The sequence below is a fragment of the Hypomesus transpacificus genome, chromosome 9, assembly GCF_021917145.1.
Source record: "Hypomesus transpacificus isolate Combined female chromosome 9, fHypTra1, whole genome shotgun sequence".
Classification (NCBI taxonomy): Eukaryota; Metazoa; Chordata; class Actinopteri; order Osmeriformes; family Osmeridae; genus Hypomesus; species Hypomesus transpacificus.
The window spans coordinates 4890273-4918002 of NC_061068.1; the positions used below are offsets into that span (position 1 = coordinate 4890273).

The window sequence follows — 27730 nt, forward strand, 5'->3', positions numbered from 1 at the left end:
ACTCTCCCTGTGTGTGTCCAGCCAGCACTACATCTCCAAGATGCCTGCTTAAGTCCTTTTAAGAGGTGTGATTGAGCTCCAGGCCAACAATGCACGGTGTGGACGTACACCCATACACAGGCCCCATGCACATGTACATCATAGAAACGAGAAGGAACACATTTAGTCGTATCCAAGCTATCGTCAGTGGCAGTCTGAGTCGGTCACAAAACGCCAGTCTCATTCCACTAATGAGTGTCAGCTAACTGATAACAGTGTCCAAATAAGGGACTACATTACAGAAACACAGGGTGAGGAGGAAAAAAACCAAGGAGAGAAAGAGCGTGTTGTGAGGAACTAAACGGCTGGAATTATAGTCTGCGTTGCGTCATTGAGTAAACACACAATAAGGGGACAAAAAAGCTCAGTGGTGAAAAAGCTCCAGCTCAGGGCCTGAGCAAAGTGAGCCATTCTCCTCACAAAGAGCCGCTTAGAAGCAGATTGAGGGAGGCAGAAAGAAGGGGAAAACACTCGTGGGCTTCAGCCTCTATAGGGGGAGCGAAAATGGAATAAGCCAGCAAGCACTTGAGGATCCTGCCGAGCACCTGAATGGGAAGGAGGGGCGGGGGGGGGCCCCGGGGGGGCCACGGAAGGTGAATGGCCTGCCTTTTGGGACCAATTTGTCTCTTTTCACCCTGCTCCCCCTGCCTCTGCGCTGACAGATGTACAAAGAGGGCCCCGCGCTAGGCCACTCATCCACATGCACCAGCGAGCAGCTGTCACTTTTGTGGGGCAAGTTAATCAAACAAATGCCACCATACCTCCATGTACACAGAGAGGGAGCCAGAGATGAAGGAGCAGACGACAGAGGGTTTATTAGCGTGTTTCCATGCATTCATGAGGTGTGAGAGTAAGGCTGTGTATACGTGTGTGAGAGAGAGACAGAGAGTGTTTGTGTGAGTGCTTTTGTGCGCACGTATGTGTGTGTGTTGCCAAATCACTATAACCCTCCAAATCTCTCAAGAACCTAAGCAACAACAAAAAAACATCCCCTTCTAACACTCATTTTTCCTGGTCTGTTCCTGATGCTCCCCACGATGTTTTCCTAGCCCTGCCCTGGAGCGCTGCACTGCCCTGGAGCACTGCACTCTGCCACGGGGGATTTGGTTGACTGTGGAAGATCCCAGTGAAGCTGGACAGAGGGAAAACAAAGTGATCTCTCAGTAATTATAAAGACTCTAAGCTGCTTACAGACTTCATTAAAAGGAAGCGAAACCTTTTTAACTTGTTTTGAACAGTCGTTGTGCGTCAACATCCAGAACCATACCTGCTCGTTCTCTCGGGTGACCTACTCTCCACGGCCCGCGTGACCGTCCAAAGCCTCTTTCTACAATTGGTTTATTTCAACTTAAAGAGATTAATAACTGGTATGAAAACCAATAAGAGGACATCGAGGAAGTGTCCGTGGCTTCTCATGGGACCAAAATATATTTGTCTTTCTAATGACTCTGTGTCATAGTTTATAAAATAACCACAGAAGTAATATTTGTTCAACCATATTTTTGTTGATGTATTATTTTTGGATGGACTCCACTGGCAGAATTCTGTAAACATGTTTGATTCCTTTTTGTTGATCATTTCAGCAAATCCAATTGACCAAGACTCTTTTAAAGGGCAAAAGTTTAAAAAAAATCTTTAAAGCCAACAAAAGGAATGGTATATAAAAAAAAAATAGCAATGTAATCAATAGGACACGTTCCAATGAGTTATTTCATCCTGTATGATTGCTTTTTTTTACTGGGGGGGGGGGGAAACTGTTTGACCCTATCTTATTTAACAGACCCAACTCTGTAGACTTTCCTTAGATGTGAGTGTTCTATCAATCTGCCACACAACAGCAAACAGCCACAGCTAGAAAGAGTGAGCATCAGACGGACAGAGGACAGCTGAACAGTTTTTCCCCAAGATCTCATCCTGATTCACTCTCCTTCGTGGATGGTGGGGGGCCACCGCTTGCCTCAGCCCGCCACGGTTAACTTTCCATGCCACACAAGCTCAAGTTGATTAAACTGTTCACTTGGAGTGGCAGTTGGTGACCGAGGCCTGCAAAGTGGTTGAGTGTCCCGGACAGTGAAGTGGTATGACAGCAGGTCTGTGACTCACTCTGTCTCATTCTCATCATCACCGCCGACCCTGCCACCAGCACACACGCCAGCAGCAACAGAAACAACAGTGCAAAATCCCAATCTCAATCTTGCCTAACCTCTTGTACCTCTAGCCCCTAGCCCCTCCCCACCCCTCGCCCCCCTCCCTGGTCCGGCCAGCGGTGAACCAGTTTGCCGCGCTGCGGTGACAGCGAGAGAAGCAGCGATTAAAAGCGCCTTAACTTTCGTCACAAAGTGCAATCTCGCTGTGAATCTGATAACTACCCAAGGTCAACGGAAATACTTCAAATCAATCAATGAGCCAGGCTCCTAATCCACCGGAGGCAGGGCAGATTAAGTGTATAATTGACTAGTGTAATCCCTCTATCTGTAGCCCAGCCCTGTGGAGCCTAGCCTCGCCCAGCGCCTGGCATCATGCCCCCTGCTGAAAGCCCCCCCCCCCCCCCCCCCCCCCCCCCCCCCCTCTTTTCTGGCTGTTGGTGTCAGAGGACGAGGCCACAGTGTATCAGTGCAGCGCTGGATTTGGCCATGGCTGAAGAGATGGCTTTTTTAATCAATGATCTCTGGGCCACCCGCATTAAGTCGATGAGCCCCTTCCACGTTAAGCACAGCTGTTTTAATCCTCATCTCTTCAGCTGTTCTTTCAAGAACCACCACAGAAGGGGGGGGGGGAGCCAAACAAATTATTTTTTCCTCCTCCACACCCCAACTCTGTTCCTGGCCTAACCTTTTCCTTGTATTTCTGTTTGCCACGCCAGAGTGTAACAAATTTAGCGGTCTGACGCTAAGATTCATTCATTACGTGGCTGTGCTTTGAGAGGGGAATTGGTGCTTTGTAAAAAAAAACGACATGCCATTACAAAAAAAAAGAATAAAACCCCCCATTATTGTCATCTCTTCTCCTAGTCATATAAAATTAACAATCAAAATAATCGTTACTTATACAAATAATACTCCTTCACAGGACTTTAGAATCATACATACACCAATCCTTGTGCATGAAACAAGATCAGTTATTCGTGAAAATGAAGCCTGTAAGGAGTCAAACCAAGACCTGTTTTAACAAGGCCCCCTGCGTTCCAACCTTTGTCTCAGCATGAGTTACTTGTTAATATGTCTCAAATCATAATTCATTCAATTGTTGTTTTCTTAGAATATTAACATTGGGCCATATGGTCAGTCTCATGTCACAGAGCAGGCACGGCCAAACACTGGCCTACTGATGCATATTCAAATTACTGGGACATGTCATTGTAATCTGCTTACGACACTGACTTTCTTTGACCATAATTAACTACTGGGTAGCCTCTGGACTACTTGTGATGAACTTACTTTCTAGCACATTCTTTTCATGACCAAACCTTGCATTTAACACAGGACATCATGAGGAACAATTGTCCCATAAGCCTGTAGATTTGGAACAGGACTGTGAGTTGTGACTGTGTGGATTCTAACTGAACCTCTGACCTTGACCTGGATCTCTTTGAGACAACATCACATGTGTCCTCTGGCTGGCATGCTAGTCTGTTCACACCATTCCTATCAATGAAGTCTAGTCATAGAGAGCTCTTTTAGACCTCTTTTTTTTGTCTAGACGACCAGCGGGTTCATGTAGGCTGAAACAAAAGACTTCATTTGTCATTTGAATATGCTTTGAGTGGTTTGTAGAGGGATTCTTCTTTCAATCATCAGTAATGCTATTTAGTCATATTCACAGATCACTGGTGTTGAAACCTTTTTTTTTATCAAGATGAGAAAAATATTAAAATCTCATCACCTACACATCCTCAGAATCTGGTTGTATGGATGGGTGGAATAACAATGATTATAGTATTTTTGTGTTTAATCCACCTTCATTGATTGGTTTGAGTTTTGGTGACTAGCTGTTTATGCTGTTTTTATGGCATCGGTCAGATCTGGGTCAAATATGATTGTACTATATTTACTGTATATGTGATATTATATTTATATGACAGAAAATACCAACCATGTCTGAGTGCCTTCAGATGTGTTTGGAAAAGAAAAATATTGTTTGTAATATTCATAATTTAAAATAATTAGATTTTGGTAAAAAATATTTTGACACATATAAATCCTCCTCTTTTTTAACTCTTACTCAGTTGTTCACTTCATTGATCACTTCAATCAATCTTAGCTATTGATTCAAATTTTTTATAAATTAGCCCAGACCTCACATACTGTATATGCTTCTCTTATCTTTGGCAAAAAAATGAGGTTTCCAAATAAATCAACCCTCAGTACCCAGACCCAGATGCTGGTAGGTGTTAGGTAGGTAGAGCTGGGTGCAGGGGGGTAGGTGAGGTAGGAGCAGGGGTAGGTGGGTATTGAGTAGGGGGTAGGTGGGTATTGGGTGGGTATTGAGTAGGGGGTAGGTGGGTATTGAGTAGGGGGTAGGTGGGTATTGAGTAGGGCAGGGGTTCAAATGAATGGGTTGTTATCAAGCTCTGTGGAAGCCGGGTAATGACCATTCATTTGAATCAGGTGTGTTGGAGCAGGGAAACATCTAAAACATGCAGGACAGTGGCCCCTGAGGACCGGAATTGCCTACCCCTGGAATAGGGGGTAGGTGAGGTTGGAGTTGGGTATTGAGTAGTGGGTAGGTGGTGGGGTCAGATGGCTGAGTGGTTAGGGAATCAGGCTATTAATCAGAAGGTTGCCGGTTTGATTCCGGCCAAACAAAATGATGTTGTGTCCTTGGGCAAGGTACTTCACCCTACTTGCCTTGGGGGGAATATCCCTGTAGTTACTGTAATATCAATTGTAATGTAGGTGGGGGCGAAGTAAGGTGCAGGTGGGTATTGAGAAGGAGGTAGGTGGGTGGAAGTGCCTGTGAGACTGTAGTCAGACCAGTAGTGATAGGGAGATGGGCCACGCTAGTAGATGCACACAGGAAGATTATTTGAATCATGGTGGAAGAACATGTGCAAAAACAATTCGGCATGAGAGATAAGTTTCATTTCAAAACGATATAATGTGGTGACAAATAAAAAGATGATGAAGAAAAAACTGATAGAAGTGAACAACTGGCACATGCGAAAACCAAAGGTACTCCAACGCTTGCTGGATCAGAGAGCACTGCAGCAGAGGAACAGCAGCTAAGCCTTGCGCCTTCTGAGCAAGTGACAAGAAAAGCACAGCAGAGGAGAGTTGTGGAGTGCAGCGAGAGACACCTTCATACGCCACAGCATCGCCAGAGGGAGAGCAGATTGAGAGTGACACAGAAGTCCAGCAGGAGACACCTCTGCAGTAATCAGAGCAGAAATGCTCTTCTCAGGGAGAAGATACATGGCACAACAGCAGGTCACAAGCAGCAGAGTGAAACAAACATAGAGAAGTGGACACTTTCTCCACGAGTCAGAGGAGAGGGGAGGCAAGTCACGCTAGTTAGATGAACCCCCCCAACACACACACACGCACACAAACACACACAGAAACAAACACACGCACACACAAACTAATCAGGCACAAGCAATCAGAAGTGTTTGCCTGAAGAAGCAGAGCTGACAGTTGGTTGACATGCATCACAAAGGATGATATAACCTGCATCATGTCCCTGGCGCTTCTTTAAGACAGTGTTCTCTTTTTTCATCCCGACATGTACCCTCACTCCTTCCCGCATTCATGACAAGTGACGCTGTGTGTCTCTTTCTTCCTTTCAATCTGTCTTAAGCCCTCGTAACAATAAGCCCCAGGTCAGAGAGGCTCCTTAAGGGAAAGATTTACTGAAGACACCCTGATTTACTGGAGCAGTTCCACAGAGGTTTAAAGTAAGGTTTGGAGTGCAGAATTAATCCATAGAGTGGACAGTTAACTGTGTCCCGATTATACACGTGTGTATGATGTGTTTGTGTAAGACTACGGCTACACCAGATGATCTGGTTAGCAATGGGGAGGAGAAAAATGGATTCCACCTAAGAACAGGGAACAGATGTATAAAAAATGTAAATCCAATCCGTTTTCTGGCGACACTGAATGTACCACGACCCTGAGCTCTCCATATCCCTCTTCTGTTGACCTCTGGCCTCAACCTTTCATTTGGCTTTCAACAACGTGTACATCCAGAGCAAGTCTTAGTGAGTATGTGTGTGTGTGTGTGTGTGTGGAGGGGGGGGGGGTGAGAGGGGGGGTGGAGTAAAGATTGAATTAAGCCACCTTGCAGGGAATCAGGGGACCTTTTGTGCTGCCTTTAATTGATTAACTCTTGTTTGCTGACTCAAAGAGAGAACACTGCTTAAGATAATCCCTCCCCAAGATTTGTCTACGTTTCAGACAAACACATAGAAACAAAGAAAACAACATAGGGGAAGGCAGAGGCCAGGGCAGAGGCAGGGGCAGAGGCAGGGGCAGAGGCCAGGGCAGAGGCCAGGGCAGAGGCAGGGGCAGAGGCCGGGGCAGAGGCAGGGGCAGAGGCAGGGGCAGAGGCAGGGGCAGAGGCCAGGGCAGAGGCCAGGGCAGAGGCAGGGGCAGAGGCCGGGGCAGAGGCCAGGGCAGAGGCAGAGTTGTGAAAGCCACGGCTCAGAAAGGGGGGGGACAGGGGACAGAAAGAAACGGAAAGAGAAAGAAGGAGTAAACGGGAAGAGTTTCAGTATAGGGGCTCTAAAATGTGACTTATCCCTCTGGGCCGACTGCTGGATCACATGTCAGAGAAGCACTGGTTTACTTACATCAAATAACCTTTCTATGTACACCTCCTCATTGACCTTATCACGTAGCATGTCCTGAGAGTGGCGCATGAATGTCACATAGCCGTCTGCAATGTCCATCCCTGGCTTCTGTAGCAGACAACACAAAGAGAAGCAGAGAGAGAGAGAGTGAGGAGGGAGGAATGTTTCAAAAAAAGATATCATCTACAGACACTGGAGAAACCTGCGGGAAGAGCTTTTCAGGAAGGTTTTCATGCGTTCCACAGGATTCATGTGAAGCAGGTCGTCACTGGCTTTTATTGCATGTCTAGCAGCGAAACATGTGACCCAACATACAAAGGAAGTGCTAGCAAACTGTCTGAGTGAGAGGTTTTTATGTCAGGTGTTTAATTAGCAGAGTCCACATTGGCTGTGGCTGTGTTTATCGGGGAACTTCCTGTCAGTTCTTTGGCTAAGGTTCAGATGTCCCAGTCTGGGCATGTGCAAAGGGAACAGAAGCGTCAGAGGTACACGACTTGTCTGAGGAGCAGATTTTTAAGCCTGAAAATAAGAAATGGGCATTCATTTAAGAAGACCATACACAGTTACAGGAGCAAGTCGAACTCACTCTTTGTTTCTGTCTGTAACCCTCCCACTCTCATTTCCAGTCCTATCTGCCTCTTTCAATTCCAAACTAATTGATTGTGCCCACCAATGTCATGTCAATCTTTATAATTTATTTATATAAACATAAATATGAATTACACTGACAAGGCCTTCATGTAAAAAGCGGTACGTTGGCAGTTAAATGGCTCCTCCTGAGAAGTGGTGTTTAGAACAAACCCAGCTAGCGTGCCAACCCCCCCCCCCCCCCCTCACCCAAATCTGAAATATGACGACCATCTGGAAGTGAGACTTTGACAGGAAAATCATGGCGAGAAATGTGTGTTTTCACAGAAAGAATCAAGTTCTGTGTGTGTGAGAGAGAGTGTGAGTGAGTGTGTTTATGTGTTTGACTGTCCGGTTGGTTGCTGTCTTTGGTCAAAATGAGGACTGTATTTGTAACATTGGGATGGAAGACATTACACTAGTATGCGCGCGCACACACACACACACATATGGTATTGAAGATGGTATAATTATATTCTCACTTACTGGTACGTCCACATATTTTGAGGCAGCTTTCACCTGGAAATAAAGAGGGGAGAGAGAGAGCAGACAGAAAAGCAAGGCTTAGATGTCTGACTGTGTATCCACTTTTCATGACAAAAGCTGCATAATAACCGTGTAGCGAATGAGTCAGCGGCAGAGCTAAAAGTGTCCCACCAGGACACAAAACTGTAAAAGTGCACTCTGAATCGAATCAGATTTCTCATTCAATATCCAGAACACTTGTGGAAAGCGGGTAACTGCTGGATGAGTGTACTAAGAGCACGTGTGATTGCATTCTGTCAAACCTCCAGGTTGGGTGTGTGAGAGAAACAGAGGCCGTACTTACTGTGAAAGAGAGGAAGGAGGAGAAGAGCGTGCCCTCGTCGTACCTGGAGAGCTTGGCCAGGACACTCTCCAGGATAACCACAAACTGAGGACAGGATGACGGAGAGGAGGACAAACGAGAGGAGCGACAGGGACAGAAGGCAGTATTGAGGATTACCTCGCGCGCCATAAATCAATGGAGCCATGTCGATTTTCATAGTGAGATTTAAAAAAAAAGGTAAATACATCTTTGTCACTGAAACAAAGCAAATAAATAGTCTGCTTAGACATCGTGATGATTGATAATGATCTAGTCCTGTCGTTGCTCTCCTCTGGTTGTGGATACAGAAATGGCAGTGGCGTATGTTTAGCTTCACCGTGATGCACTGACTGTGAGTCAGTAACGTCAGGTCAGTTGTCGTTGCAGTACCTTTGCTACCAGCAGTGTCGTCATCTCCTTTACTGTTTCCTCAATCAGATTGTCGATTTGGGAGTGATACTGTCTCTGTGAGAAAATAAACAAGTCAGACCTGTCCAGCATCCCAAACATGATCACACATTACAGAATGTTAGGTGTGGGAAGGCTTGCGAGAGGCCAGTGTGTTATTAGGCTAAAATCTCAGCATTTTAGGTATACTACATATTTTTTGCTTCAGGCTACAGTACGAAGAAGTATAATTAATCCCAGATAGGAATCTCAACTGGAGGCTTTTCAGTGATGCAATGGATGTCTTTATCCCAGCATGTACAGTGAAGGGGCCTCTCAGTACAGTGAAGGGGCCTCTCAGTACAGTGAAGGGGCCTCTCAGTACAGTGAAGGGGCCTCTCAGTACAGTGAAGGGGCCTCTCAGTACAGTGAAGGGGCCTCTCAGTACAGTGAAGGGGCCTCTCATAATTAATTCAGCTCTGGTAATTGGAATCAGTCTTCAGATTCCGCAAATATGAGAACTCTCACTTCCAAACCCATGTATATTCAGTAGCATCTACACATATGCTAATGAAACGAAAACAATTCAAGTGTTGGAAGATGGGGGGGAAACTGCAATAACGGCTAATTATACATTTGGGAACCAGGGGTGAGATTTCAATTGAATTGTTAGCCACACTTACCCAGTCTCTAACAAACTTTCACAAGACAGAGACAAAAGAAGCAAAAGAAAGCTAGAGGAACCATGGTGGCAGTGAAGACGACACAGCAAAAACACGTCAGAAGCCCATTCTCAACTTAAAGCACAGTTAGAAAACAAGGCAATCGCAGCAGATGGCAGTAAAACGAATGTACTGTAAGGAATAACATGTTATTAATATGTTGCGTAATGATATGGTTGACACAGCAACAATGAATGGAGTCAAGCACAGTGGATTCGGAGTGAGCTGAATTCAATCCATGCCACAACAATAAAAATATATAAATATTTTTCCAGAGAGAACTGGCAGTGATTCTGAATGGATATTGATGTGTACGCACAGTGCAGCATACTCAGAAAAAAATCCCTCTTCAGAGAAACCACTGCAGGGTACCACGGCTCATGATATCCTTCAGAGCACTCAGTGACAATACTGTACAAGCTGACAATATCATTGCAATTGTATATCCCTCCTGAAATCTGGTTGCAGACCATCAGGGAAGCAATGTGTGGACTGTGGGCGAGAGCGCGGGCCTCAGCCCTGTGGTGTGTGGTCTGGTGAGGACAGACAGAAGAGGGGAACACCTCTCTCTCTCTCTCTCTCTCTCTCTCTCTCTCTCTCTCTCTCTCTCTCTCCTCTCCTCTCTCTCTCTCTCCTCTCTCTCGTCTCTCTCTCTCTCCTCTCTCTCTCTCTCTCTCTCTGTCCCTCTCTCTCTCTCCTCTCTCTCTCTCTCTCTCTCTCCTCTCTCTCTCTCTCTCTCTCTCTCTCTCTCTCTTTCCTCTCTCTCTCTGGTGAGAGGACAGAAGAGGGGAACACTCTCTCTTTCTCTCTCTCTCTCTCTCTCTCTCTCTCTCTCTCTCTCTCTCTCTCTCTCTCTCTCTCTCTCTCTCTCTCTCTCTCTCTCTCTCTCTCTCTCTCCCCCTCTCCTCTCTCTCTCTCTGTCTCTCTCTCTCTCAGACAGAAGAGGGGAACACCATACCTCCTGGCCCAGCTCCATGGCACACAGTTTGGCAGACTGGGCCTTGGCGTCCACCATCACGTTGAACATGGTGCAGATGGACTGAGGCACGCGGAAGTCAGTGGTCCGGCTGCTCCTCTGCAGCTTCGCCTCGAAGGCCACCCTCGTCCTGCGGAGAGATCGCAAGCGCTAGTCCGGGTGTTTCCGTGACGGGCATCGCCGCGTGATTACCCAGCAAACACAGCAGACGTTGGTGTGATGGATCGTAAGGCTGGTGGCTTCACATGAGGACCTGGCGCCTGTGGCTCACCGTTTAATGCAGGACTCAATCATGTCGCTGGACATCAGCTTCAGCCTGCTCTCCAGGTGCTTCCCAAACTCCTCCTCCGGCCAGTGGAGGTCCCGGATGAAGGTCTGCAAGGCGTCCAGCTTCCAGAACAGGTCCTCTGATGTTCCTGAGCCGTTACTGAGGAGGGCCAGACGTCAGGGGGTCAGAGGTCAACCCCAAAAGCACAGACGCCAAGAAGAGTGAACTAGGGCACAGAATACAACACAAGGGAACAGGGGACCACGCGTCCATCCATGGCTCTGGATGGGCCTTTTTATTTTTACCGTTTACTGATCGACGATCGTGTTTGGAGTTGAGCCGTCTTTGAGCTAGTGCAATACAAGCACTGAAGTACGTGTGCTCACTCCAAGGTAAAAATAAACAGACATCACCATTGATAAAATATAATAACCACCCTGAATTGGTTATGAAACCCCAGAGTGGTTATTTACAAAATAGTGGGGTCCATGCTCACTCCAGGTAGGTAGGCAGGTGAACGCCAAGGAACACACACCTAGGAACACACACCTAGGAACACACACCTAGGAACACACACCTAGGAACACACACCTAGGAACACACACCAGGATGGGTTCCAGGAGCTCTCTGAGGCAGAGCAGGAAGGATACCAGAGACATGGAGCCCAGTGATTTTCTCTGGTTAGCGCACAGTGCCCTGTGTCTCTGTTTTGGTTGGTAAAATGGTCAAAATATAGGACCCAGATGAGGAAAGCATCCCTTCAGAACATCAATGAGCAAACAGAGAAGAGGAGGATGGTGGGGGGGGGCTAGGTAGGTGGCTGAGGTTACGAACGGTGTCTCTATTCTTGCATGCTGTGTTGTGAAACCCTCTACCACCCAAACTGAAGTCCTGCAGATAGACAGAGAGACAGACGCCTCCAGGAAGCCGACTCAGACATGAGCTCCTCCTCATCGTCTAAGGAGCTCCAGCTCACAGTAAACACTGCTCTGTCATTTCCCCCACAGTGACACACTGAGGGGACAGCAGGGGCCCAACTGAAAGATACAAACGTATCACTTGGATGTTGTTGTAACGCTACGTTTTCAACAAGGTATACATGTGTGGAATTTGGGCAATTGACCAGTTGAATTTGCAGTTCACATCAACAACTATCAGGAGGTAATACTTAAATTTAAAAGCCATAAATAAGCAAATTACAATTCTTTATGTAAGTAAATGTATTTTTCCAATTTGTATTAAGTAATGTGTGTGTATCTTTCTGTCCTTGGGTTCAAACACATGCAGGAGGCAAATTAAGAGCTGTTGTAGGGTCTCCATTTTGAAATCCCACTAACTCTTTGCACAATTTGTATTCAATGTGGTGGCGTTGGCATGAACATGGCTCCAGGTGAAACAGAAGGAAGGTTCTGGAAGCAGAGTCTGGGATCCATGGAGCTTCCTGTAGCCAAAATGTGTCTATAGGCTTGTTATCACATATATGTTTTCAAGGTGGCGCTGTCTGTCAGTTAGGAATATCTGTTGATCTGTCAGTTAGGAATTTCCACGTTGGGAGGACTTTGGCTGCACCTCCTGGCTGCTACACACAGCACCTGAGTCTGGGCATGTTGTCAACATGTACTTGGTTGCTCTGACTTGGCAGAGAAAAACATTCACCTCTTATTTCACCTCTCATGTTCACTGAGTGTGCAGTGATTGACTGTATAAATGTGCTTCTTATCATGTTTATTTAAACAGGTTGAGTTACACCTTGAGAGGTGGGTATGATAGGCGGTCTAGTGCCTACAAACATGGAACTTTGGAATCTTAAAAGCTGGTGTGAGGGTCTCACTCTGCGGGATGCACTGAGTGGGGCTCACTTTGAACGTTCTTCTTCACACCCATTTTGCTGGTTGGTGTAGACTGTATTTCACTTTCATTAAGAGTGGCACAGATAATGTGTCGTTGTACCTTGAGGTGTCGAAGGAGAGTGCTTTTGATATAAAGTCTAAACATAGGTTCTAGATTCCATTGCTACACGCTTAATTTTTCTGCTACGCAGACAGTCACACACACGCCAAATATGGTTTAATATCATGTTTTTTGTGCGTGTTCTGTTTTAGAATAGGATGACACTTGAGAGACAGGAACCATTAGTTCTCTCTGTACATTTAGCATCGTTGTGTCAAAGTATGCCATGAGAAAACGTTCCTGTCAGTTACTACATCCAGATTGGTGATCTAAAGAGCAGCCTGCATGTTCATCTCTTAGTTAGCAAGTAAAACTGGGCCGGCTGACAAGTTTCAACACAAACTTGTCTTGGTATCGTGGGGAATATGTGACATGTTCATGCCAAGGACACGCATGCATGTTTCAGGCTCCAACTGATACTTAATACACACTCAGAGTCACATATAGCTGTCATCCAGTTGGGTGCAGCAAAGCTGGGCATTTGTGGAAGGTTAACACTTGGCACTGCTAGATTTGGTACTTTGGGCATTTGGAGGCTGACATTTGGTAGATTCACATTGGGCAGATTACTTGCTATACTCCTGTAGAGAGGACACAGGCAGAGAGGAGAAAGAATGTGCTATAACAGAAGGAATGCAGATGGTTCGAAGAAGCAATGAGAAATGAGAGAAAAAGGGGGCATTTCTGAAGAAGCTTGAGGGGAAGCAAGCAAACCTGACCACCGATCAGCTCACATGACTACACACGAAACAAAAGACCGTTTTCACACACATTTAGAGAATGGTACAGTAAATGATCAAATATTACTAAAATGTGAAGAACCTGACACTCTAACAGTTGGGGTGGGAATATTATTGAAAAACACAATATACAGTGTTGTTTCAGGATGATTAATTGAGCATATGGTTCACGGCATAATTGCTAAAGAAAACAGTAAGTGGTAACAGTGGTTAAATTGCAGCAGATGTTCTGTTTAGAAAGACACAGACAAAACACAACAGACCAGAACAGGCTGAAAGACTGGAGTTTCAGACAGATTAGTATTTTACCTTCAGAGAGAGAAAACAGAAACACACACAATAGACTTGCAAATCAACTAAGGATCTTTAATCCCTAGTAAAACTGACTAAACCAAAGGGTTCAAATGGTACAAACACGTTCATGTGTGCTGTCCTAATGATGTCCTTACTTGACAGGCTCCCAGGACTCTCTCTCAAAGCCCCTGTGGATAGACTGAGCGATGGAGGACTCCATCAGGTCCACATATCTAACCACCAGAGGAGCGTACAGATCCTGCAGGTGTTTGTGGAACTTCCCGTTACACAGGTTATCTGAGGAGAGGGACAGACAAGTGCAAACTGTTTTTTCAACAAGATTGTTCATATCCTAGATAAACCTAAATGAATTGGTTAACAGTGGGATTTTTATGTGTATATCATGTGTGTAAATTAATATAATATTGAGTTATTCTAAAACTGTGCATGTCCTAATCGGTTACTGAGAAGTGATATATAATAGTTAATAGCTAATAATAGAAATGAGAATGTGATAGTAGCTCATAACTGTGGAGGGTTTAGTAGTGGACCTCTGGGATGCAGGATGGCACAGTATCCAGAAGGGTACTGTATGCACAACAAATGCTACAGGACACACAAGTCTCTTATTTGACTCTCCACTGGCTCCAACTGGTAAAAAGGCAACGTTAACACAGACCACAGGAGATAAAATGGAGGCCAGTGTGTGCTAATGCGATGCCTCGCGGCCCCACGCCGTGTGTCTGTTCTTCACTCTCCCTTTGAGCATTCTCTCTATTTCTCCCTCTCTCTCCTTCTCTCTCTCCCCCTCTGAGCATGTGTGAGAGTAGGAGTGTGTGTTTCTGTGTCGCGTGAGTAGGAGTGTGTGTTTCTGTGTCGCGTGAGTAGGAGTGTGTGTTTCTGTGTCGCGTGAGTAGGAGTGTGTCTTTCTGTGTCGCGTGAGTAGGAGTGTGTGTTTCTGTGTCGCGTGAGTAGGAGTGTGTGTTTCTGTGTCGCGTGAGTAGGAGTGTGTGTTTCTGTGTCGCGTGAGTAGGAGTGTGTGTTTCTGTGTCGCGTGAGTAGGAGTGTGTGTTTCTGTGTCGCGTGAGTAGGAGTGTGTGTTTCTGTGTCGCGTGAGTAGGAGTGTGTGTTTCTGTGTCGCGTGAGTAGGAGTGTGTGTTTCTGTGTCGCGTGAGTAGGAGTGTGTGTTTCTGTGTCGCGTGAGTAGGAGTGTGTGTTTCTGTGTCGCGTGAGTAGGAGTGTGTGTTTCTGTGTCGCGTGAGTAGGAGTGTGTGTTTCTGTGTCGCGTGAGTAGGAGTGTGTGTTTCTGTGTCGCGTGAGTAGGAGTGTGTGTTTCTGTGTCGCGTGAGTAGGAGTGTGTGTTTCTGTGTCGCGTGAGTAGGAGTGTGTGTTTCTGTGTCCCGTGAGTAGGAGTGTGTATTTCTGTGTCGCGTGAGTAGGAGTGTGTGTTTCTGTGTCGCGTGAGTAGGAGTGTGTGTTTCTGTGTCGCGTGAGTAGGAGTGTGTGTTTCTGTGTCGCGTGAGTAGGAGTGTGTGTTTCTGTGTCGCGTGAGTAGGAGTGTGTGTTTCTGTGTCGCGTGAGTAGGAGTGTGTGTTTCTGTGTCGCGTGAGTAGGAGTGTGTGTTTGCGTGTTGCGCGAGTGCGCGTGGGAGTCAAGGTCATTGATACACAGTAGGTGCGATGTTTGTTTTGTTCCTTGATTGCTGCTATCCAATTAGCCACTTGAGCGGCTGATGTACACTTGGATGTGAGTCCAGGAGTGTGGTCGCGGGCCTTGCCTCACTCCAAGGCACCACTGTTTTAGACCTCATTAACTGCTTGAATGGCATCTGACTTTTGCGCCTGTCTGGTGCTTAGGCTATTTCCTGCCACATAAGCTAACAGCTACAGGGAGACACAGCCGGTGACCTTCTGTGGAGGAATGCCCCAGTGAGATGGACTGTTTACAGATGTGTGTGTGTGTGTGCAAGAGTCATGTTTTTGTTCTGTTTGTAGAGCACCATTATGTCTGTTGTGACGTGGTTACCAGTACTGGACACCTCCATTCAGTTTCCCCTTTAAGTCATCTTATGCAGTGAGGAACACATTGACTGTGTAAGTATATCTAATGCCGTTTTTGAAAAAAGACTACTGGAGTATAAAAAGAAAATGATATCTACCATCTACCTGTCTTGAATGTCATGTGATGCTTCGAAATGCACATATTCAGTTCATTTCAAAGCTATGTAGCCAATAATGTGCAGGCTCCAACACTGCAAATAATGCTAGGCTCCCAGCTGACAAGCTATTCAAATTATTTCCAGGGACAATTATAACCAGGCAGTTTCAGTTCACAAAGGCTGCTTTAAGTGTTGCTATTCTCGCTCATGCTTTCAGGACCCTGGACAGTGTCCTAAGGCAACTGCAGGTCATTAGGGAGATGACAGAGCCCACAGCAACCGCTCCAGATGAGACTCCTACAGGAGCTCTCAGAGGTCTCCATTGTCCTCCCTGTCAAACGCCCTCCGCTTCCTGACCTTTTATCTACCGCGCCGTTTACCGACACGTTCCAGTTGATTCGGATCCCAACGGGGTGATTCGTTTTTTCCCCGTCTCCCCATGGGGCTTCGCAATAATACGCAGCCCGGCCCCAGACGCCTGTTCCAGGAGTGTGTGCCCTCAGCCTCCTCTGGAATCATATCAAGTGTGGGCTGCTGTTCTGCATAGATCAGGAGGGCTAGGATCTGTGCGTGTCCGTTCATAATCAGTCCTTGTTTGGATGTCTACGGGTTGGGGTCCATGTGCGGCCCACTCACAGTCGACCCTCATGAAGTCGTTGAGGAGCTGGAAGAGAGGGAAGCTGTCCCAGCTGTCGGGGGGCTGGACCTCCAGAGCATCGTCCATGTCCACCGCGTACAGGGACAGAAAGGTCTCCGCGTGCTCCACCATCAGGTCCGACCACCAGGCGAACGCCTGCACAGGGGTGGAGGAGAGGACCAGGGGAGAGGGAGAGGAGAGATGGGAGAGGGGTGGAGGAGAGGACCATGGGAGAGGGAGAGGAGAGATGGGAGAGGGGTGGAGGAGAGGACCATGGGAGAGGGAGAGGAGAGGGGTGGAGGAGAGGACCAGGGGAGAGGGAGAGGAGAGATGGGAGAGGGGTGGAGGAGAGGACCATGGGAGAGGGAGAGGAGAGGGGTGGAGGAGAGGACCAGGGGAGAGGGAGAGGAGAGAGGAGTGGAGGAGAGGACCAGGGGAGAGGGAGAGGAGAGAGGGGAGAGGGGTGGAGGAGAGGACCAGGGGAGAGGGAGAGGAGAGGGGGAGAGGACAAGGGGAGAGGGAGAGGGGGAGAGGACAGGGGGAGAGGAAAGGGGGGAGAGCGGTGGAGGATAGGAGAGGAGAGGGGGCGAGGAAGTGGGGCAGGTAGATGTTAGAGAGAGGGATAGAGTAGAGAAGGTGAGGGGGAGATACACGAGCAAAGAGAGAATAGTCAAAGACAGAAGAGGTGACAGAAGGGAAAAGGAGAAACAGGAAACGTAGATAAAAACAGACAAAGAGAGGGGGGGGGGAAAGGTAGTTAAGATTGTGAAATCACACTCCGAGCACGTCTTTAAGTGCAAGTCTCACAGTCTCATACTCTTGAGGGAAAAGGTGAAAAGGGAGGAACGTTACTCCACTGATCTATCAAATGGCTCTTCTCCATCTCGCGGTTTCACAATAAGTCAAGTTGTCACCTCGGAGACATCACACAGAGATCTCCGGGGGGCACTTCACAGCTTGGAGCGGCAGGCTGAAACAATGTGTCCCTGCACAGATAAACCTGGGCTTGTCTGTTGGCCCACAGAGGCAGAGATCGACAGCTGCTTGAGACGTGTCTCAAAGGGCTGCTCTGTCACGCCAGTCCTCTGACAGAGTCGTCCAGATAGAGGGAGCCGCTCTATCTGTCTATCTCTAGACAGTGCCTCTGGTAGCAGAAGCAGTGGAGTGACTGCGTTAGGAACAGTCTAGTCTCATGCGTCCACACTCTTCCATGCTCCCCTGCTTCCCCCAGGGCTGTCTGGGGGGGCACCCGAGGAGGCTCAGCCATTCACATCGTCTCGTGGCCCCACAGATGTGAATATGCCCATGGGGGTGTGGGTCATGCACCTGGGGGCATCTCTGTACCAATGGGTACATGGCATGGATAAGACAGCAACAGCACCAGCAATAACCAGGAAGGGCATCTCATTAGCATGACGAATTAGGCTCATGACCCTAGATATCACAGGGCACCGGCATTTGGGCTCGGTTCCATTGTGATTTTAACCAAATCAGGCGCTGCGTTGGAGATGGAATGCAAACATATAGCAGCACTCCTTTTAGGGTAAATTCCTAAAGATAAGCCAACACTAAAAAAGATTGAGTTCAAGTTATGTCTGTGAAATATGTAGATTACTGGATTTTGCTGGTTAGCTGGTCTGCTGTCCATGTCCAATGGTAGCAAATCACAAAAATGCATTCAAAAGAAATGCCAGAGTCTTTATGGTGAACCTTTGTCCAGTGTACTAAGCATGCTCTTCTCCATTGCCTGAAAATACAGCAATCCAATGGAGATACATCAGATGTCTGGGTGTTCTACTTACCTTTCCCAAACACACCAGAACAGAGAAGGGCTTCATACACACTCATATGAAAAGACTGTGAAGGATATGCTCGGAGATAGTCGATGCAGTTCAAATTACACCAGGGGCAGGCATACAAGAGGGTGGGAGGGGGGTGCAATTTGCAATCGTGGGAGTATTTCTGAGAGACGGGGTGGTACTAGACAGAGGGGGGCATGGGGAGGCTTGGTGTCTTGAGATGGACAGAGTGCCACCAAAGTGCTTGTTTAGGTCTGCTTATTACCAAAGGCAACCTCATATCTAGCTCTCAGACTAGGCTGACAAGCATTTGCTCAATCCTCCAAGCTGACCACAAGCACAAGGCAGGTAAGTAACAAGGCAGCAAATTAGTAGGTTCATGGCAAAGATTGGGACCACTCTGGGACAGTGGGCATCTTTCAACCATGCAGTGGGATGTGGATGGTCTCATCTGGTCAGGGTCAGTCACGTACCTCTTTTCCCTGTCCAAATATTCCCCATTAAGAAAATGAAAAGTGAGAGAACAGGAAGGGGTTTAAGTCAGGTTTACTGTTCGAGAAACTGTTGGTTCAGTATGGTAAGATTACAGTGGAGGAAATAAAAAATAGAATTAAAAACAAAAGAGGAATGTTTCATGGATGAAAGCTATCTTTAAAAAAACAGAATTAAAAAACAACATTATGTTGAGAGACTGTTCATATGAGAGAATAAAGCATACAAATATACAAAATGATGAACAAAAGTGTTTAACCAAGTCTGTGTGCAGAGGGAGTCCTGTGCTCCTGAATAAAAAGGATGTGACGTGTTTGCAGGCTGGAAGTGTGAATCACGACCACACCCCACTGGACCAGTAGTCCCATGCACCTTCTGCTAGGGACAGCCCCGTTTCCAAAAAGAGCAGAGCTGTCAGGATATGACATCAAAGGAAAGCCCTTTATGCAATAGGTGTAAGAGACGCTGCGTGTGTGGGGCATTTCCATTGGAGGCGATAAGTGAGTGCACAGGAAACACAGTAACCAAGTCCTGAACATCACAACAAAACTGATCTGTTTATATCCTTTCAGTCTTAGACACTACAAGTATCAAGTAGGGAGTCAGAGCTTGGGGTGTCCAAGGCACTTTGTTAACCTTTGAGCCCACATCTTGAGCCACTACCGTGCAGGGCAGTCATCTTACTAACATGCATCGGAGACGAGGCAGAGAGAAGGAGACATGGATACTGTACCGACTGTTTCCCTGTGCCTGTGCCTGTAGCCTGTCAAACATACAGAGATAGTTCACATGGCCTAGGTTTCTCCACTGCCATAGAAAAGACACGCCTGGATTAGGATTTACCCAGTTATGTCTTTGAGTGTGTGGTTTTGCGTGTGTGCATGTGAGTGTATGTATGTGTGTGTGAGAGAGAGATAACGTGTGTGTTTATCCTCTACTAACACACTCACCTCTGCGTGGTGCTCCTCGTTCTGTTGCAGGACCTCAATGACGAGTTCTGCAAGGCGGATGGTGTCCTCCAGTTTTTTGGCGGGAGTGACTAAGCGCCCTACATTCTCTGAAGCACAGGGGTGAAAAGTCAATGTGGTACAGTAGTAGATGTTCCCTTAAAGTCTGCTCCACGGTACCCTAACGTTCCCTCAAAAGCTCTAATAATAAAAGGTACATAAGCATGCTTCTATACGACGCAAAAATATCTGATAACTAGGATGATGACTGATCTATCCCTTCAGGAGAGGATAACCCAGTGGGCTTCTTTCCCAATGGTACCTGTATCTGTCAGCAGTATTAACACAGTAATGAGACCGTCAAGAACAAAGCTGGTAGAATGAGTCAAATTAAAAGAGAATTGAAAATAACAGGTATGTTCCACAGTCATCATGCATGTCCAGAATGTCGTGCAGTGCTCATGGCTTTTACAGTATGTAAGTGATATGTTTGGACACTCACACACTTGAATGTTGCAGACCTGAACTTCCGGTGTCCTGGCCATTTTCCCCTGCTATGCTTTAGGGTTACTGTGAGCCAGGCTAAAGAAGCATGTTGTATAACCAGGAAGTACCACAGATATGATACTGTGACCCTATTATAGTGAGACCCTGGCAGGAAGGAGAGAGGAGTGCTTTCTTGTGCTGTTTACAAATTTGGAGAACAAAAAACAACAACAAATCCTGTTTTCTGTCACGACTATGGACATCGATTGTGTGACTGGACGAAACAAAACCAAGGCACATAGTTCAGATAAGGCAAAATAAGTAGTGATGATATGTTTTGCGTAGAAACGAGTATGAAAGGAAGTTCTGTCTCATGACAGTTCTGACTAAAAGCCATGCTCCTTTGAGAGGGGCTTGTCTGGGGAAGAACCGAGCAGCTGAAATATTTACTCTCCATTATCGTAACGTGCGAGGTCCATCCACATTCTTCTCCAACGGCCTCTCATGCCATGTCAAGTCAAACTAAACGACGTCACAACAAGGTCAGTGTCAGGTCTGATAGCCTTGAACGCACTCTGACAGTGTCATACAGTGCTGCAGCTAGGAAGGGACAGAGTGAGGTAAAGACCTGGGTCACTGCTGGGTCCTCGTGGTCTTTGTCCTGCACACACATCCTCCTTTGTGCTCAGGAGTTGGTGGAGAGGTAGGGGTCTAATTGGTGGCGTACAGAGTCAAGGCTCCGCGACGCACACACGCTGTCACAGCACTTTAGGCCTCGGCTCTGTATTGTGTGTGCGGATGGCCTTCTTGACTGTCAGAGTTGTAGTGATGGTCTAGTCACCAGTACGGATGGAGGCTTTCAAAGAATAGGCACCCAAACACAGAGCAGTTCTTTCCTTGTTTACTAGAGGCATTGAGCAATGTTGCAAAGATGAGCTGTATTTTGGGCGACAGACTTCTGTCATGTTACCATAGAAACTAGCAGCGTTCTTTTGCGTTCCTGTAGGACAACGAGGAGTTGGAAGGCCGACGATCCAGTGTGTTCATAAACTAGCTGGTTCCTCACACAGCAGCTAAACTAAACCCAAGGCCTATGGTGCTGCTGTACACGGTCTACTGTCTTCATTCTCAAGTAGCAATGCTAAGTATGAAAACTTTGATTTAGCTGGGCGTCATGAAAGGTTACACAGCATCCACTGGTTTTGAGGGGAATACCAACAGTTCCTATGATTTGTCCTCCTCTAACCTCTTCTAAACGTGTCTTTATGTATTTCCAATGTATCACTCATCAAGTTTTTTATCCACAGATTTTATTCATGCTATAAGTCAACCTTAAGTCAGGAATTCAACAGTTTATATATTTTTTTTAGTTGTCTCAATCTGAAATACTTGTGGACTGTTTATCAAATGGTACTGTTCTGACACATTGGAGATACAGTATGGGTTTAATTCATGCATTTTGGACAGGAGCATTGCCTTACAGCTTGCTGCAAAATATGCCAATTCTGGCAAACGTAGAAACCAAAGCTACATTCTGATAACGGCATGTATGCTATAAAGCAATGTCAACTCTGCATTTGTTAAAAGACAGGTGAAATACTCAAAGGAGTCATAGACAGTATTAAAATGGTTCCTTCCTCTCCTCTCCACAGTGGTTTTCTGGAGATGAGGAAACATCTTAAGACTCTCCAGATCCACGGATGAGCTAACACAAGGAGGGGGGGGGTGGGGGGGTAGCCTCACACACCACAGGGGGCGGGCTGCGGGTTGGACTGCATCTCCATTTCTAGAATGCAGTGCAGGGGAGAACCACAGGGGTGTGGAAACATAACGCTGTCACAACGTTCCTGTAACATTCCTGTAACATTCCCAAGCCATGCCCCAGGAAGGCAGTGAGGTGTTATGTTGCTAAGACTCTACTGCGGTTAGGGATACGCTACTATAATGAGCTGAGGAGGCTGAGAGTCAGACATGTGATGTCACCTGGATCCTTCAGATCTTTCAGAGTTTTCTCCGCTACAAGAGAACAGGACAGAAGGAGAGCCAGGGAGGGAGGGAGAAAGGAAGAGTGAGAGAAAGAGATGAGATATTCAGCATTGAGAACAGCAGAGGATGAGAGGAGCAGAAGTTCAGGAGGCTTGAGATTCAGTGATCAGCTATCCTCCATCCAGCGAGATCCTAGAATGTTAGACCCAGGGGCAAAGCCCTCTAGCAGGGGCTGCCGTTCACAAGTCAATGTCACACTAAAACAACCAAACAAATGAAAATAAAACTGTACGAACAAAACAGACATGATTTAAAATCCATTTGAAAAACACAACCCAACATTTCAGGACAAGAACAATAACGAACCTGCAACAACAAAGAAAGGGTGAGACACTTGGATGGATTCAGTCAGGACGTACAGTACACAGACAGGACACAGAAACATGTTTGTGAGGATCCTCTCTTTCCTGAGGCTACTGAGCCATTTCATGTTGCCGTGAAATTATCAACATGTGTTGCCAGTTCTTTCTGGCGGTTGTTGTTTTTATACATGTACGTGAACCTACAGTAAAATCTGCAGCATCTAACTCGTGAGGCATGGTTGGACAGGACTGAGGGGTTGTACACAGAAGCAAAGTAAAAATGCATTCAAGTTGCAGACAGACGGAGCAGAAGGACAAAAAAGAAGCTCACTGATACGTCTTCAGGGCTAGACGGACCTGTGGTCTTGACTGGGACCCAAAGAAACACACACAGTCCTTCAGGAAGCTCTCACTGACAGCATGGCGTTCACACACTGAAGCAACAGATCAAAAGGCCGGAGGAGGAGGGGGAGGAGGAGGAGGAGGAGGAGGAAGAGGAGGAGGAGGAGGAAGAGGGGGAGGAGGAGGAGGAGAAGGAGGAGGAGGAGGAAGAAGGGGAGGAGGAGGAGGAGGAGGAGGAGGAGGGAAATGGCGAGCCAGAACATCAGCCAGCAGGCCGTGGGAGAGGTGATCAGATGGTTGGTGAGGAAGCGTGCAAATTGAGAGGTTGAGAGGAAGCAGAAAAAAATGAATGTGGGAGTATTGGGAGGTGGGAGGGGTTAGGAGAGGGAGGTGGGAGGGGTTAGGAGAGGGAGGTGGGAGGGGTTAGGAGAGGGAGGTGGGAGGGGCTAGGAGAGGGAGGTGGGAGGGGCTAGGAGAGGGAGGTGGGAGGGGTTAGGAGAGGGAGGAGGGAGGGGTTAGGAGAGGGAGGTGGGAGGGGTTAGGAGAGGGAGGTGGGAGGGGTTAGGAGAGGGAGGTGGGAGGGGCTAGGAGAGGGAGGTGGGAGGGGCTAGGAGAGGGAGGTGGGAGGGGTTAGGAGAGGGAGGTGGGAGGGGTTAGGAGAGGGAGGTGGGAGGGGTTAGGAGAGGGAGGTGGGAGGGGTTAGGAGAGGGAGGTGAGAGGGGCTAGGAGAGGGAGGTGGGAGGGGTTAGGAGAGGGAGGTGGGAGGGGTTAGGAGAGGGAGGTGGGAGGGGTTAGGAGAGGGAGGTGGGAGGGGTTAGGAGAGGGAGGTGGGAGGGGCTAGGAGAGCGTCAGGATGAGGAAGGTACTCACGAATGGTTAAATCCATCACTTGAGACGCCAAGCAGAAGACAGGATGCTCATACATTTCTCTCTTTTTCCCTACAGGAGAAAGGATCGGGGCATGCAAGAGGCTGCGGTCAGAGGGTCAGAGCAGAGGGTCAGAGGTCAAAGAGAAGAGGGTGGTTGCAAGGCTGCATGTGGGGGTTATAAGGTCACCAAAGGCTTCCCTATGTGATGCTGGTGGAATTAAGATCACGCAAGAGAGAGAGAGAGAATAAGAAAGAAAGAGAGAGAGAGCAGTTTGGGGCTTTGTGAGGTTGTGTGTGTTTGTCTGTCTGTGTGTTTATCTTTCTGTGTGTGTGTGTGTGTGCATTGGCCTAGTGAAAAAGCGGAGGGAGTCGACACACTTGGATTAACCATTTGTTATGCCACATGGCATGTAGATGTGAAACATCTCTCTGGGGTCTGCAGCTTCAAGGAAACAGATCAAGGAAACAAACAGACATGATACTAAAGGCTGCCTCCTTCAGTATCTTCAATACACTTAGGTATTTCTTTGCAGACATCAACTAGAATTGGCTTAAAATTGAAGAGGTACAAGTTTAAATACTCAAGGGAAAAATTACATTCACCTACAAATTTGGTTAGATTTTTGAAAACTATTTTAAATCGCAATCAATTATTAGCATTTTGTAAATTGATTCTCATTCAGCTGTCTGATTAAAGTCAATGAAAATCCAGTTTGACATATTTATCATTCGAGTGCTGTGTCCATGCCTACTAAAGAAAACCCTCTGACATGCAGCAGAGACATGAGGAGTTGCTACAGAGAGCAATCCCAGTAGGCCGTGTGTATTGGCCTTCCTGACTTACAGCAGATATGACTGACTGAGATCGAAAGCAGCAAAGCCAATAGACAGGGAGGAGAAGGAAGAGGAGGCGGTGAGGAGAAGATGAGGCTTGTCTCAGAAACAAGGACAGGAGGTGAGGAGGAGGTGAACAGAGGAGAGGAACAGAGGAGAGGAACAGGGCTGGCCTGAGAGGAGGAGAAGGGGAGTTGCTTCAGGGCCTCACTCTGACCAGAAGCAACTAAGCCACAGTGAGGAGGACAGGGGCAGTGGGCCTGAGAACTGAATGCATTTTTACTTACTGTTCACATCTCTACTGTTAGAGTTTGGCTTTTGAGCTACATAAGAAATACACAAAAGACTCCTATAGACAAAAAGAGGCTAATTTAAAAGACGTTAACATTTGAGAGGGTATTTTCAACAAAGGGTATTTTCACTGCTGAGCTGGGAAAAAAAATCATTTTAGTTATACCAGGAATAAACTAGGATCCAACATTCAAAAGGATAATATATTTACTGTCAATGCTTAACAGTCAACTCAAACATCGTGGGTCTCACACAATACACAGGGCTGAACTTATTTCCTGATCCGCTCGCTGCTTCGGTACAACTCCACACAGTGAATATCTTTCCTTCCAGACAGATGATTCAGCTGTGTCTGGCGACCAGAGGCTAAAGTCAGAGAGGGCACACAGTAACAGTCACCTACCTTCTATTTTGGCGTACTCTGACAGGCGCTGGTAGTTGACCAGGGCAGCCTGCTCCAGACATTTACGGATGACAGACTTCACATCCTCTTGAGGGACCGGGGTGACAATGTCCTTCATCAGAACCTGCAACGCAGCACAGAAGTCAGGCTCACCAAGCCTTGATCGACTTGCGAGTAGCTGTAATTCTACTATATGTGTGTTCTGGGACCACAAAAGAGGCCTACCCTCTCAAGAAGGGACAGGGTGGCCTTCAGGGCTCCCTCTGGTCTGCCAAAGGGGAAACAGTACCTGGAGGGGGAGGGTGACATCTTTAAAGGACTATACCTCGGACACAAAGCTGTGACATCGTTAGAGCGGGGTGCAAACAGACACCTGAAGTGTGTGATCTGGTTCTCCAGCAGGACGCGTAGACGCTCTTTAATCTCCTCGAAGCGCTGCTTCTCTTCCACCGTCACAGTGCCTATCCCATCAGGCCTGTGTGGAACCACAGGACAGAGCAGAGCACCACAGTGTTTATTACACACAAGCCAGCAAGCCCCAAGACCAGTCATCTGTCAGAAATCTGAAATCTGTGTGGGGATAATTATCAGACACCGCCGAGTCCAGAATAGAGCATGGTATGAAGCCAGGGAAAACAGAGACAAAACAAAGGGGTCATTGATGCGCTCCTGATGGAGGTCCACAGATCTGGGTGATGTCAACCACGGGTCATCTGGTCCTAAGGAGGCCTGGCACACTGGGCAGGCTCTGCTGGGAGCGGTGAAGCCACACTGTTCTACAGGTCAGAATGAAACTCATGATCCAGGATCCAGGAGGATCTTCCCTTCCCCCTCCCCCCCCAACCCTGTGCCAAACTGGGACCCCCCCAGCTCCTCTGATCTGACAGGGGGTCTCTCCTTCTCCCCCCCCGCCCCTTCCTCTCTCACTGTCCTTCAGTCAGATGACATCTTGCCGGCCCGGTGACGAGGGAGCGTGTCACGCCTCCTGCTCCTCAAGCCGCTGTCACGGCGACCAGCGCCTCCTCTGTCACATGCACTCTGCTCACGTTCTACCCAGTCCTCAGCCGTGTCACAAACTATAAGGAGGCCAGCCTCTCACACACACACACACACACACACTCACACACAGTGTTATTGGAGTGCAGTGGTTGTCTTTGTGGGGGTTGCATATGTGTGTGTATGTGTGTTCCATTCTTTAATTGTTGATATTGCTGTGCATTTCTGTGTGTTCATCTGAAGCATGTCACATGCAATTATAGCCCATCCCGTAGCTGTGTGTGTATGTGTGTGTATGTGTGTGTCTGTGTGTGTCTGTGTGTGTCTGTGTGTGCTAATAGAAATGAAGAAAGGAGTCTAATATCATACATACAATTTCTAAAACTGTGATGAAACAGAAAATAAATGGATAATTTCACACTAATTAATCCATGCCCTGAATCCCAACACATTCATCTGAAAACTGCTTTCATAATGTTTTTATAACCTGGTGCCCTTCCCCTCCCGTGACTACATGGAAATGAGCTGTCACAGACACACGTCTGAAAGCAGCGGAGGCATGCTGGGAAGGGGAGCCGCGCTTCATTTCCTGTCTGAGACTGAGGTGAGCGCAGTTCAATTTTTGAGAGATTCATTCTAATCGAAGATGTTCTCGTTGCTATACTACAAATAACACCAACAATTGTTTTGATTCTTGTTGTAACTGCAATACAAATAACATTGATTTGATCCAAAAACCATTTGGTAAACACAATCTGACTGCATTATCATATGAGCAACTGGAGATGGAAGTGCATCAACTCCAACTCAATTTAGCCCGTCTCCCCCAAGGGGCTCTGGCCTCGGCTCCAGTCTTCATCTCCTGTCCTCTGGCCATGTGTCTATTAGGCTGAGGTCTTGGCCAAAGCTGGCTCTCCCTTCCTCCTGCTGGATTCCTGGAGGCTGGAGGGGGGTGGGGGTGGGGGACCAAGGGTGGCAGGGTGGCAGCAGCGGAGACGAGAGCCAGGCCAGGGTCTGGGGGTCTGACTCTGGGATGGACAACGACTGGCAGGAGAGACACTCTCCCATCATGGATGACGACCTGTCATCCTGTCATCCCTGACCTCCAGGCACACCGGATGGAGACCCCTGCTTGGCTGGGGCTGTGTACCCCCCCCCCCCCCCCCCCCTTTCCCTCTATCCATTCTCTCTCTCTCTATTTCTGACCCATCACTCTGTTTTATTTATTTATTCACAACCCTCGTATTTTCAGCCTGCCCTCCATTGCTCTCTGTTCATTGTTCTCCTACAGTCTTTTGATCTCTCTCTCTGTAATTCTCTCTTATTCTCTCTCTCTTATTCTCTCTCTCTCTCTTTTACTCTCTCTCTTATTCTCTCTCTCTCTCTTTTACTCTCTCTCTTATTCTCTTTCTCTCTTACTCTCTCTCTCATATTCTCTCTCTCTGCCCCCCCCCCCTCTCTTTCCTGTCTGTCTTGGAGCTACTCCTG

The 27730-nt window shown here is 47.3% G+C and overlaps 1 protein-coding gene across 1 annotated transcript in view; it reads right to left on the bottom strand.

Annotated features, from left to right (window-relative positions):
- cadpsa (Ca2+-dependent activator protein for secretion a) overlaps positions 1-27730 on the bottom strand; it is a 79762-nt gene that overhangs the window by 6491 nt on the left and 45541 nt on the right. The window contains exons 15-28 of the mRNA XM_047025997.1: positions 25620-25721; positions 25472-25535; positions 25247-25370; positions 22143-22175; positions 19677-19783; positions 18708-18716; positions 16435-16591; positions 13796-13937; positions 10660-10815; positions 10371-10518; positions 8694-8768; positions 8286-8369; positions 7943-7975; positions 6830-6937 (exon numbers count right to left, since the gene is read on the bottom strand). Coding sequence (XP_046881953.1) covers positions 6830-6937; positions 7943-7975; positions 8286-8369; positions 8694-8768; positions 10371-10518; positions 10660-10815; positions 13796-13937; positions 16435-16591; positions 18708-18716; positions 19677-19783; positions 22143-22175; positions 25247-25370; positions 25472-25535; positions 25620-25721 — 1342 coding nt within the window. The remainder of the gene's footprint in view (positions 1-6829; positions 6938-7942; positions 7976-8285; positions 8370-8693; positions 8769-10370; positions 10519-10659; positions 10816-13795; positions 13938-16434; positions 16592-18707; positions 18717-19676; positions 19784-22142; positions 22176-25246; positions 25371-25471; positions 25536-25619; positions 25722-27730) is intronic.